A 13,118-nucleotide genomic window follows, 5' to 3' on the forward strand; every position below is an offset into this window, starting at 1 on the left:
ACACACACACACACACACACACACACACACACACACACACACACACAAAATCTCTTCAGGCAGTAGGTCTGTCCCAATGTCATGGTAACTAGAACAAGAGCTTCAAAGAAGGACCAAAGGACCACTCTGCTGTTTGTTCTGCCATTGATTGCTTTGTGTATTCTCTCCCGAACTTCCATGTATTCCTGTTCATGCTTTACAGCTGTCATCGCCACTGTGAGCTCATTAATCATTTCTTCTAGCTTGTTCTGGTGAGCTTCTGTTTCCATGTTTTGTCCTTTGGGCGCCTCCTCAATACCAATGGTGAACATCACTATTTTTGGAGTCATGGTGGACATCCTATTGCTGAAACAAAACTTACATGTTCCGTCCATGTCAGCAGCAAATGTGTATTTCCCACTGGACTCCCAGTCTTCTTTATAAATTCCTTTATTATCAGGCCCTGTAATCTCCACGTCGATGCCCAGGAAGATGCCCTCGGCCACCTCGAAGATGAGGCCCATCTTGGTGCCCGAGGTGACCCGCTCGAAGAAGCACTCCTCTGCATGCACGTCAATGCTGACGAAGTAGTCCAAGGCCATGGCCAGGATGGCAGCCAGGAGCACCAGCAGCTCAGCGAGTGTCACCATGGTGGGGCTGGGGCCAAAACCAGGACTGGGACTGTGGCCTCCAGAGCCGCTGTTGCTGCCACCACCACCTCAGCCCATAAGTTTGTTTTCTACATCTGTGACTCTATTTCTGTTTGTAAATAAGTTCATTTTGTACCTTTTTTTTTTTTTTTTAGATTCCACATATAGGTGATATCATATGATATTTGTCTTTCTCTGACTGACTTTCTTCACTCAGTATGACAATCTCTAGGTCCATCCATGTTGCTGCAAATGGCATTATTTCATTCTTTTTTTTTATGGCTTAGTAATATATCACATTTTCTTTATCCATTCATCTGTCGATGGATATTTAGGTTGCTTCCATATCTTGGCTACTGTAAATACTACTGCAATGAACATTGGGGTGCACGTATCTTATTTTATATTTTTAAAATTAATTTTCATTGGAGTATAGTTGCTTTAGCATGTATCTTTTCAAACTAGCATGTATACTTTTCAAAGTGTATTCTCCAGATATATGTCCAGCAGTGGGATTGCTGAATCATATGGTAGCTCTATTTTTAGTTTTTTAAGGAACCTCCATACTGTTCTCCATAATGGTTGTACCAATTTACATTACAACCAACAGCGTAGGAGGGGTCCCTTTTCTCCATACCCTTTTCAGCACTTACTGTTTGTAGATTTTTTGATGATGGCTATCCTCACCACTGTGAGGTGATACCTCTTTGTAGTTTTGATTTGCATTTCTCTAATAATTAGTGATGTTGAGCATCTTTTCATGTGCTTTTTGGCCATCTGTATGTCTTCTTTGGAGAAATGTCCATCTAGATCATCGCCCATTTTTTTTTTTGGCGGTATGCAGGCCTCTCACTGTTGTAGCCTCTCCCCTTGCAGAGCACAGGCTCTGGACGCGCAGGCTCAGTGGCCATGGCTCATGGGCCCAGCCGCTCCACAGCATGTGGGATCTTCCCGGACTGGGGCACGAACCCGTGTCCCCTGCATCGGCAGGCAGACTCTCAACTACTGCGCCACCAGGGAAGCCCTCCCCATTTTTTGATTGGGTCATTTTTTTAATATATTGAGCTGCATGAGGTGCTTTGTATATTTTGGAGATTAATCCCTTGTCTGTCACTTCATTAGCAAATGTTTTCTCCCATTCTATGGGTTGTCTTTTCTTTTTGTTTATGGGTTCCTTTGCTGTGCAAAAGCTTTTAAGTTTCATTAGATCCCATTTGTTTATTTTTGTTTTTATTTTCCATACTGTAGGAGGTGGATCAAAAAAGATATTCCTGCAATTTATGTCAGAGAATGTTCTGCCTATGTTTTCCCCTAAGAGTTTTATAGTATCTGGCCTTACATTTAGGTCTTTAACACATTTTGAGTTTATTTTTGTGTATGGTGTTAGGGACTGTTCTAATTTTATTCTTTTACATGTAGCTGTTCAGTTTTCCTAGCACTACTTATTGAAGAGGCTGTCTTTTCTCCATTGTATATTCTTGCCTCCTTTGTCATAGATTAGTTGACCATAGGTGCATGGGTTTATCTCTGGAGTTTCTATAGTGTTCCATTAACCAATATTTCTGTTTTTGTGTCAGTAACAAACTTTTTTGATTACTGTAGATTTGTAGTATAGTCTGAAGTCAGGGAGCCTGATTCCTTCAGCTCCATTTTTCTTTCTCAGGTTTGCATGGGTTATTCAGGGTCTTTTGTGTTTCCATACAAATTGTAAAATTTTTGTTCTAATTCTGTTGAAAAGTCATTGGTAATTTGATAGAGATTGCATTGAATCTGTAGAGTGCTTTGGATAGGATAGTTATTTTGACAATATTGACTCTTCCCATCCAAGAACATGGTGTATCTCTCCATCTATTTGTGTCATCTTTCATTTCTTTTATCAGCATCTCAGCCTTCAGAGTACAGGTTTTTTGCCTCCTTAGGTAGGTTTATTCCTAGCTATTTTATTATTTTTGATGTGATGGTAAATGGGATTGTTTCCTTAATTTCTATTTCTGATATTTTGTTGTTAGTGTATAGAAATGCAGCAGATTTCTGTGTATTAATTTTGTATCCTGCAACATTACCAAATTCATTGATGAGCTCTAGTAGTTTTCTGGTAGTGTCTGTTGGATTTTCTATGTAGAGAATCATGTCACCTGCAAACAGTGATAGTTTTACTTCTTCTTTTCCAGTTTGGACTCCTTTTGTTTCTTTTTCTTTTCTGATTGCTGTGGCTAGAACCTCCAAAATTAAGTTGAATAAAAGTGGTGAGAGTGGACATCTTTGTCTTATTCCTGATCTTAGAGGAAATGCTTTCAGTTTTTCACCACTGAGAATGATGTGAGCTGTGAGTTTGTTGTATATGGCCTTTATTATGTTGAGGTATATTCCCTCTGTGCCAGCTCTCTGGATAGTTTTTATCATAAATGGGTTTTGAATTTTGTCAAAAGCTTTTCTGAAGCTATTGAGATGATCATATGGTTTTTATTATTTTTTAATGTGGTGTATCTCATTGATTGATTTGCATATATTGAAGAATCCTTGCATTCCTGGGATAAATTCCACTTGATCGTGGTATACAATCCTTTTAATTTGTTGTTGGATTCAGGTTGCTTGTATTTTTTTTGAGGATTTTTGCATTTATGTTCATCAGTGATGTTGGCCTGTAATTTTCTTCTTTTGTGGTATCTTTGTCTGGTTTGGGTATCTGGGATATGGTGGCCTCATAGAATGAGCTTGGTAGTGTTCCTTCCTCTGAAATTTTTTGGAGTATCAGAAGGATAGTTATTAACTCTTCTCTAAGTGTTTGAGAGAATTTGCCTGTGAAGCAATCTGGTCCTGGACTTTTGTTTGTTGGAAGTTTTAAAATCACAGTTTTGATTTTAATACATGTGATTTGTCTGTTCATATTTTCGATTTCTTTTTGGTTCAGTCTTGGGAGATTGTACCCTTCTAAGAATTTGTCCATTTCTTCTAGGTTGTCCATTTTATTGGCGTATAGTTGCTTGTAGTAGTCTCTTATAATCCTTGTATTTCTATGGTATCAGTTGTAACTTCTCCTTTTTCATTTCTAATTTTATTGAATTGAGCTCTCTCCCTTTATTTCCTTATGAGTCTAGCTAAAGGTTTATCCATTTTGTTTATCTTTTCAAAGAACCAGCTTGTAGTTTCATTGATCTTTTCTATTGTTTCCTTCATCTCTATTTCAACTATTTATGTTTTGATCTTTATGATTTCTTTCCTTCTACTAACTTTAGGTTTAGTTTGTTCTTCTTTCTCTAGTTATGTTAGGTATAAGTTTAGGCTTTTTATTTGGGATTTTTCTTGTTTCCTGAGATAAGATTGTATTTCTATAAACGGCCATCTTAGAGCTGCTTTTGCTGTGCCCCATAGGTTTTGGATTGTCATGTTTTCATTTTCAATTGCCTCTAGGTATTTCCTCTTTGATTTCTTCAGTGATCCATTGATTGTTTAGTAGCATATTGTTTAGCCTCCACGTGCTTGTGTTTTTTATAGTTTTTTCTTATAATTTATTTCTCATCTCATAGCATTGTGGTTGGAAAAGTTGCTTCATAGGATTTCAGTTTTCTTAAATTTACTGAGGCTTGGTTTGTGGCCCAAGATGTGAACTATCCTGGAGAATATTCCATGTGCACTTGAGAAGAATGTGTAGTCTGCTGCTTTCAGATGGAATGCTCTATAAATAGCAATTAAGTCCATCTAATAGCAATTAAGTCCATCTAATGTGTTATTTAAGGCTTGTGTTTCCTTACTGATTTTCTGACTGGATGATCTGTCCATTGGTGTAAGTGGGGTGTTAAAGTTCCCTGCTATTATTGTGTTGCTGTCCATTTCCCCATTTATGGCTGTTAACATTTGCCTTATATATTGAGTACTCCTATGTTGGGTGCATATATATTTACAATTGTTATATTTTCTTCTTGGATTGATCCCATGATCATTATGTAGTGTCCTTCCTTGTCTCTTGTAACAGTCTCTATTTTAAAGTCTACTTTTTATGATATGAGTATTGCTACTCCAGCTTTCTTCCGATTTCCATTTGCAAGGAATATCTTTTTCTATCCCCTCACTTTCAGTCAGTATGTGTTCCTAGGTCTGAAGTGGGTCTCTTTGTAGACAGCATATATATGGGTCTTGTTTTTGTATCCATTCGGCCAATCTATGTCTTTTGGTTAGAGCATTTAATCCATTTATATTTAAGGTAATTATCGTATGTATGTTCCTATTGCCATTTTCTCAATTGTATTGGATTTTTTTGTTGTTGGTCTGCTTTTGTTCTCTTCTCTTGTGATTTGATGACCATCTTTAGTGCTGTGTTTGGGTTGCTTTTTCTTTTTGTGTGTGTATCTATTGTTGTTTTTTGTTTGCAGTTTCCATGAAGTTTTGATATAGCGGTCTGTATATGCACAAGGCTGTTTTGAGTTGCTGGTCCCTTAATTTCAAATGCATTTCCCATTTCCTGCATTTGTACTCTCCTCTTTTCATGGTTGCTTGTTTTGATATCATATATGTGTATGATAATTCCCTACTATTACTTTATGTTTGCCTTTACTCATGAGCTTTCCCATTTGTGATTTTCTTATTTCTAGTTGTGGCCTCTTTTTTTCCCTCTTGCTTAGAGAAGTTCCTGTAGCATTTGTTGTAAGGCTGGTTTGGTGGTGCTGAATTCCCTTAGCTTTTGCTTGTTTGTAAAGCTTTTGATTTCTCCTTCAAATCTGAATGAGAACCTTGCTGAGTAGAGTATTCTTGGTTGTAGGTTTTTCCCTTTCATAACTTTAAATATATAATGCCACTCCCTTCCAGCCTGTAGTTTCTGCTGAAAAATCAGCCGATAACTTTACGGGGATTCCCTTGTATGTTGCTTTTCCTTTGTTGCTTTTAATAATTTTTCTTTGTATTTAATTTTTGTGAGTTTGATTAATATGTATCTCAGTGTGTTCCTCCTTGGGTTTATCCTGTATGAGACTTTCTGTGCTTCCTGGACTTGGGTGACTGTTTCCTCTCCCATGTTAGGGAATTTTTTGGCTATAATCTCTTCAAATATTTTCTCAGGCCCTTTTCCTTTCTCTTCTTCTCCTGGGACCCCTATAAGTTCAAGTTCCCTTGTTTCTCCTGGAATTTACCTCTACATTTCCAAATTAAATAAAACAAAAGCAAAAGCAAACTTATGTTGCTATTTTTCTACTTTAAGATATTAAATATCTCGGGCTTCCCTGGTGGTGCAGAGGTTGGGAGTCCACCTGCTGATGCAGGGGACATGGGTTTGTGCCCCAGTCCAGGAGAATCCCACATGCTGTGGAGCGGCTGGGCCCGTGAGCCATGGCCACTGAGCCTGTGTGTCCAGAGCCTGTGCTCCACAGCAGGAGAGGCCACAACAGTGAGAGGACTGCGTACAGCAAAAAAAAAAAAAAAAAGATATTAAATATCTTAATGTTTTATCCATGGTTTCATTTGTTTCTATTTTTTTTAATTTAGGAAATATTTGGTACAATGGTTAGGAAGTATAACTTGGTCTCCTTCTTTGTAGAATGCAGAAAGTACTAGTAATTACCATTGACTTATGAGGATTAAATGAGCTAAAGTACAAAAAGCATTTAGAGCCCCGGCAAATGTAACCACTATACAAATATTAGACATTATTATACTATTATTTCAATTATTTTTTTAATCTCCATTCTCAATCCAATCCTCAACACTCCCTCCACCACCACCACCCCGCCACCAGTGATAACCATTCTCCTGGATTCATGTTGGTGTGTTTTTCTTTTCGTTCTTCATTCTGTTCTGTGGCAGTGATTTCCACCACTCTGTCTTCCATGTCACTTATATGTTCTTCTGCCTCAGTTATTCTGCTATTGATTCCTTCTAGTGCATTCTTCATTTCAGTTATTGTGTTGTTCATTTCTGTTTGGTTTTTCTTTAAATCTTCTATGTGTTTGTTCAGCATTACTTGTATCTTCTTGGTCTGTGCCTCCATTCTTTTTTTTTTTTTTTGCGGTATGCGGGCCTCTCACTGTTGTGGCCTCTCCCATTGTGGAGCACAGGCTCTGGAGGCACAGCGTCAGCAGCCATGGCTCATGGGCCCAGCCGCTCCACAGCATGTGGGATCCTACCAGACCAGGGCACGAACTCGTGTCCCCCGCATCAGCAGGCAGACTCTCAACCACTGTGCCACCAGGGAAGCCCTGTGACTCCATTCTTTATCTGAGATTTTGAATCGTCTTTACTATCATTACTCTGAATTTTTTTTCAGGTAGATTTCCTATCTCCTCTTCATTTAGTTGTTCTTGTGGTTTTTTCTTGTTCCACTGTCTGCAACATATTCCTCTGTTGTCTCATTTTGTCTAACTTTCTGTGTTTGTGGTCTCCTTTACACAGGCTGCAGGATTGTAGTTCTTGCTTCTTGTGTCTTCCCCTGGTGGATGAGGTTGGTCCAGAGGCTTGTTTAGGCATCCTGGTTGGAGGGACTGGTGCCTGCCCTCTGGTGGGTGGAGCTGGGTCTTTCCCCTCTGGTGAGGGGGACCATGTCAAGGAGTGTGTTTTGAGGTGGCTATGAGCTCAGCACGACTTTAGGCAGCCTGTCTGCTGCTGGGTGGGGCTGTGTTCCTATCTTATTGGTTGTATGGCCTGAAGATTTCCAGCACTTGGAGTCTGCATGTTGTAGGGTGGGGCCAGGCCTCGATGCCAAATTGGGAGAGCTCAGGCTGATCAATATTCCCAGAGGCCTCTACTACCAGTGTACTTGCCCCCACAATGAGCTACAGCTGACCCTTGCCTCCCTGGGGGACCCTCCAAAACCCCTAGGTAGGTCTAGCTCAGGTTCTTGTGGAGGTACAGCTTTGTGCTGGTCCCAGTGCACATGAAACCTGTGTGTGCCCTCCAAGAGTGGAGTCTTTGTTTCCCCCAGCTCTGTGGGGCTCCTGCACTAAAGCCCCACTGGCTATCAAGGCTAAATGCTCTGGGGGTTCTTCCCCCCAATGCCAGACCATCAGACACTCTTGGAGGGCTATTTTTATGTGAGAATATCCCTGTGTAGCCTGTGTGGGTTTAATATTTTTTGGTGCAAGGGCTGTTTTTAGTATAGAAGTCTGCCACCTCTTTCCTCAGTTTATGCTGCCATTATCCCCTTGATAGGAGGTGCAAATGATGTTGTGGTGACCAGAGCCTGCACTGGATATTGAGCAGGGCCTCCCTTTTGCTCTGTGGTTGTCACTGCCCTGTCAGGGGCTGGGTCCGCTCCCTAGTTGTTGGAGTAGAGGACCCCAGATCTGTTTCATAGCTGTGTTTCTGATCTGTGGTGTGAGGTAGGTGGGATTGGAGAACTCCCACTGGGAGAGAAGACACTGAGTGTTCCTCCTCTGGAGATGTTCACCTGTGGGTGTGCTCTGTTGTGTCACCTTTCACCTGTTGTGTGAACTCACTGATTTCACTGTTGTTGGCACTGCTCTTGGCCCCATCTTAACTGTGAGTATGTCAGCAATTGGTCCTGGTGCCTCTCAGATGTTGTTTTCAGCAGACCACCAGTACAGACCCACTGAAGTCAGGTCCCTGATTGCAGTAATCATGGATCTAGACCTGCTCTGGGTGAGTGGGGGCAACTCAGACTCTAGCCTGGCCCAACCCCTGCATGTACGTGCCCACAAAGTCCATAGCTACTAAAGCTAGACCTGTCTTGGCTGTTGGAGCACTCATTGCCTGTTCAGATGTTCTGCAGGCGCTGAGTTTACAAAGTCAGTAGCGGGGGTGTAAATCTGCAATTTGTACAGTTGTGAGAGATTTCAGCTCTTCTTCCTTAGTTGCATGGCCCCTGGGGTTCAGCTGTGGTTTCAGCCCCACCTCTGCATATGGGCCGCCCACAGGCATCTACTCCCAAGGATGCCCTGGAGCACAAAAGCCCACCCTATGGGAGATGGGGTGCAGAGGAGGAGGAGGCAGCCAGGGGCATGAGAGCCTGCCCTGGTGGGAGCACTTTCTAGTGTCCAAGGAGGCAGGGACCAGTGCATGGAGATAGATGCTGCAATGGCAGCCCTGCCCTTTGCACATCATTCAGCAATGGCACTTCGCTTCTATGGCAGTCTGGACTTCCTCCACGAGCATTCCTGGTTGCAGAGCTCCTCACTCCTGTACCCTCAGTCTATCTCTGTACAGCCAACAGCAGTCCTTTCCCTGGGTCTACTCTCCAATCCCCGTGTTCCATCACCCAGACCCCGTCCACACTGGCAGACACATGTCTCAGGTTGGGACGCACATGGCTGTGGCACAGACCATCTGTGTAGGTCTCACTCTGTCCTACCTGCCACAGATTGGTGGCTGTGCTCTCCTCCAAGCCCCCAAAGCTCCTCTTCTGTTCTAGCTGATCTCCCTGCTGGTGAGGGGGTTTCCCAAGATGCGGGAACCTCTCCTCTCCTTCAGCTCCCTCCCAGGGGTTGAGGTTCCATCCTGCTTCCTCTCCTCTTCCTTTTCCCTTCTTCTTTTTTTTCATCCTACCCACTTACATGAGGATCTTTCTTGTCCTTTTAGGTGTCTAATTTCCTTTGCTAGTGTTCAGCAGGTGCTCTGTATTTTTCCACTTGTATTCTTTAAAGATTTGATTTGATTTTTATTTTTTTGGCTGCGTTGGGTCTTTGTTGCTGCGTGCAGGCTTTCTCTAGTTGTGGCAAGTGGGGGTTACTCTTCGTTGCGGTGCAGAGTCTTCTCATTATGGTGGCTTCTCTTGTTGTGAAGCATGGGCTCTAGGAGCTCAGGCTGAAGTAGTTGCAGCACGCGGGCTCATTAATTGTGGCATGTGGGCTCTAGAGCACAGGCTCAGTAGTTGTGGCACACAGGCTTAGTTGCTCTTTGGCATGTGGGATCTTCCCAGACCAGGGATTGAACCTGTGTCCCCTACATTGGCAGGTGGATTCTTATCCACTGAGCCACCAGGGAAGTCCCTGTGGATGTATTCTTGATGCATATGTGAGGAGAGGTAAACTCCCCGTCCTCCTACTCCTTCGCCATCTTGACTCCCCTGAGTAATCTTAAACTACATTCAACATTCTTTTTTAATATAAATTACTTTATTTATTATAGTAATTATATCTTTACAATCAAAGTTGTCTTTTCACTATGTTCTGTTAACAAGAAATTAAATGGTAGTTATAAGCAAATTTGTTTGCCTAGGAAACAAAAACTGTATATTCAGTTTAACAGAAATAAAAGAATTCGTGTCTGAAAATGCAAGATTGTTACATAGCCTTTGGCCTTGCAATTACAGTATAAAAAAGTTCAGTTTCAAAGTGACAATTACTTGTGCTGTTTGAGCTTTAAGGGTTGGAATGTTAAGTACAACATCAGCTCCTTAAAGACAAAGCAAAGTGATCTATGATATGTCTCCCCTGCAAGAGGGTATTTAGATATACAATTAACATGAAAATCTTGTATCAGACTTCAGTGGGAGATTCTTCAGCATACCTTCTCCAGCATATTCATAGTCCTATACCTGGTACGTACCTTGCCAACCTCACTTTCCCACATATGGAAGCACAGGTTCCCACGTACACATGGTAATAGAAAATAAAATCACTAAGTTAGCACTCTAAATTTCAGTTCTAAGTCTCCTTGTTGATATTAGTACTTAAGTATGCTGGCCGTAATAAGATAGACTGGGACCTGGGACCCTTTACCGGAGTGCTTGCACTTGCACCTGGACAAAGGTCTCCTCCAGCAACAAAATACAAAGAAACTAAATGGGACTAAAATTAGCAACACTCTTGTGCAATTGGGGCAATTATGAACAATAAACTATAAAAAGCGCACAAACTAACAGCCACTTCTTTTTTTTTTTTTTTTTTTTTTTTGCGGTACGCGGGCCTCTCACTGCTGTGGCCCTTCCCGTTGCGGAGCACAGGCTCCGGACGCGCAGGCTCAGCGGCCATGGCTCACGGGCCCAGCCGCTCTGCGGCATGTGGGATCTTCCCGGACCGGGGCACGAACCTGTGTCCCCTGCATCGGCAGGCGGATTCTCAACCACTGCGCCACCAGGGAAGCCCAACAGCCACTTCTGAGGTTCCCTGAGCAAAAGCAGGGTACTGTGCATGATCCCTGCACACAGCACCACCAAATGGGTGGGCAGACGACCTAAGCCACTCCTCTGGCTGGACCCACTGGTCTGCCCCACCTTCACTCCATTTAAGGAACCAGCTTGCTCCTGCTACCCCTTGGGGTGTGAGCAAGGGAACCTGTTACTTGTTTTTGCTCCCTCATGTCCCACCAGTCCCAATAAAGCCTTGCCTGGATTTCTCATCTGGCCTCATAAATTTCCATTGATTAAAGAGTTCAAGAACCCAGGTTGGTATCAGTAATACTACTCCACGAGATGCAGACAGCAAAAAATACATTCCAGGATTGTGGAGGTAGTTGAGGGGAAACAAAAGCACTGATGAGCTAGAATCAATAAGGATGTTAAACTGCCAACCACTAAAGTGTTAATTTGTTCCTTAGCTGAGGTTTCTCGGAAGAGGCCTGTGGTCCAAGCCACTGGTGCCTTAGGTCCTGGTAGAAAAGTTCTCCTTTAGGGTGTTTCTTCACTCTCACCAAGCCCACTCAAAGCCTAGCCAGCATTACCTCCCAAGGTCTCAGGTTCACGCCTCCAAACGCAGAAATGTTGGATGGGCTGGCATGTCCTAGGGCAGTGGGAGGGCGCTCAGAACTGGGGCACCCTAAAGCTCAGCTCTTCTCCCCACCTAGAGCAGCTAGGCAGCCCTGGTGCCACACCCCCACCCGGATTCTGTGCAGAGGCTCAGGGCCCAGGCAAGACTTGTGGAGAAGGTGGAGACCTCCAGGGCCGGCTCTCAATTATCTTATTGAGATTTTTTAAAATGTTACTTCAAAGAACTTAAGTGGAAAAGCCTTTTGCCTAACATGTGAACTGGGAAATATCAGAAATCAAAGTTTGGTTCTCAAAAAAAAAGGTTTTTCCTGTCTCTATCTACTGTAAAGGACTAGAAAGAATGACAATCCAATAGCAATAACAAATTATGGTCTCTAAGTAGCATTTAATAAGAAAAGTTTCCATAGAGAAATGGCTGATTACAAATCCAAGACAGGGAGTTCACAAAATAAGTCTGGTGCTTGAAAGCTGGAAAACTATCCACGACTACTGGGTCATGTCAAAAGGACACAGGAAGCAACTTGAAGAGTTTCTGTTGGACAAAGATGGAAAAATTTGGGCATCAGAAAAGAATATTAACTGCAATGGATTGAAATGCATCTGATGCCAGAAAAATCTGTTTACCTGTGCTTCTGGCTAAGACAGAGTAAAAGGAACTAGAGTTATCTTCCCACCTTAAACAACAGCAATAACAACAAACACAGATGAGATATATGAAATAATATTTTCTAGACACAAGACATCAGGCGACAAAGGACATTGGTTCCTGAGAGACAAGAAACAAAGGAGAAGAGCCCTACAAAACCGTCCAAGCTTACTTCTTTGACAGAGTTTTCAGGTCAAGGCACAATAAAAGCATTTGCAAAACCCAACATCCATTTCTGATTAAAAACACTCACCAAACTGGAAATAGAAAGGAGCTTCCTCATCTGCAATGTTAACAGTAGGTTTTACAGCTAACATCATGCTTGATGATAAAAGACAAAATGCTCTACAATCAGGAGCAACACAGGGATGTCACTCTCATTACTTCTATTCATAATTTTAGTGGAGGTTCTAGTCACTGCAATAAGGCAAGAAAAAGAGAGAAAAGGCATCAAGGTTGGTAAGGAAAAAGTAAAACTACCTTTATTTGCAACCAACACGATATTCTTTATAGGAAAATCTGATGGAATCTATGAAAAGGTTACTAGAACTAGAAAGTAAGCTTAGCAAGATTGCAGTATGCCACTAGGTTGCAGTCAGCCACTATAATTCGGAAAAGGCAAGGAAATGGATTCTAATCTAGAGTCAGCGTGAGTTCGGCTCAGTGAAACAATTTTTTTGGACTTCTGGCCTCCAGAACTATAAGAGAACAAATTTATGTTTTTTTAAGCCACTGAATTTCAGCAGCAATACACCTATTAAAATTATTTAAATAATTTTTTAAAAGATAATACAAAATGCTGGTGAAATGTGAGGCAACTAGAGCTCTCATACTTTGGAAAACAGTTTGTCAGTTTCTATAAAGTTGAACATACACTTATCATATGACTCAGCAATCTCACTTCTAGGTTACTCAATAGAAATGAAAATATATGTCCATACAAAAAGCTGTATGAAAATTTTACAGCAGCTTTATTCATAATAACCCGTAATTGGAAACACAAATGTCCACCCACTGATAAATGAATAAACAAATTTTGGTATACATTTTTCTTAAAAAACCCCACTACCGTTACATGCAATAATGTAGATGAATCTCAAAAACATTATGCTAAGTGAAATAAGCAAGACAGAAAAAGGATACATAGTGTATAATTCCCTTTATACAACAAACAAGAAAATGCAAAACTATATGG

General features: G+C 41.7%; 1 protein-coding gene across 1 annotated transcript in view; it reads right to left on the minus strand.

The window, feature by feature from the left end:
• LOC114893423 (transmembrane emp24 domain-containing protein 2-like) overlaps positions 1-629 on the minus strand; it is a 7,180-nt gene extending 6,551 nt beyond the window's left edge. The window contains exon 1 of the mRNA XM_029219206.1: positions 47-629. Within this exon, the coding sequence (XP_029075039.1) occupies positions 47-629 (583 nt within the window). The remainder of the gene's footprint in view (positions 1-46) is intronic.
• Between the last annotated feature and the right edge of the window lie 12,489 nt (positions 630-13,118).

Source organism: Monodon monoceros, unplaced genomic scaffold (assembly GCF_005190385.1).
Source record: "Monodon monoceros isolate NGI ecotype Baffin Bay Population unplaced genomic scaffold, NGI_Narwhal_1 Super_Scaffold_12, whole genome shotgun sequence".
NCBI lineage: Eukaryota > Metazoa > Chordata > Mammalia > Artiodactyla > Monodontidae > Monodon > Monodon monoceros.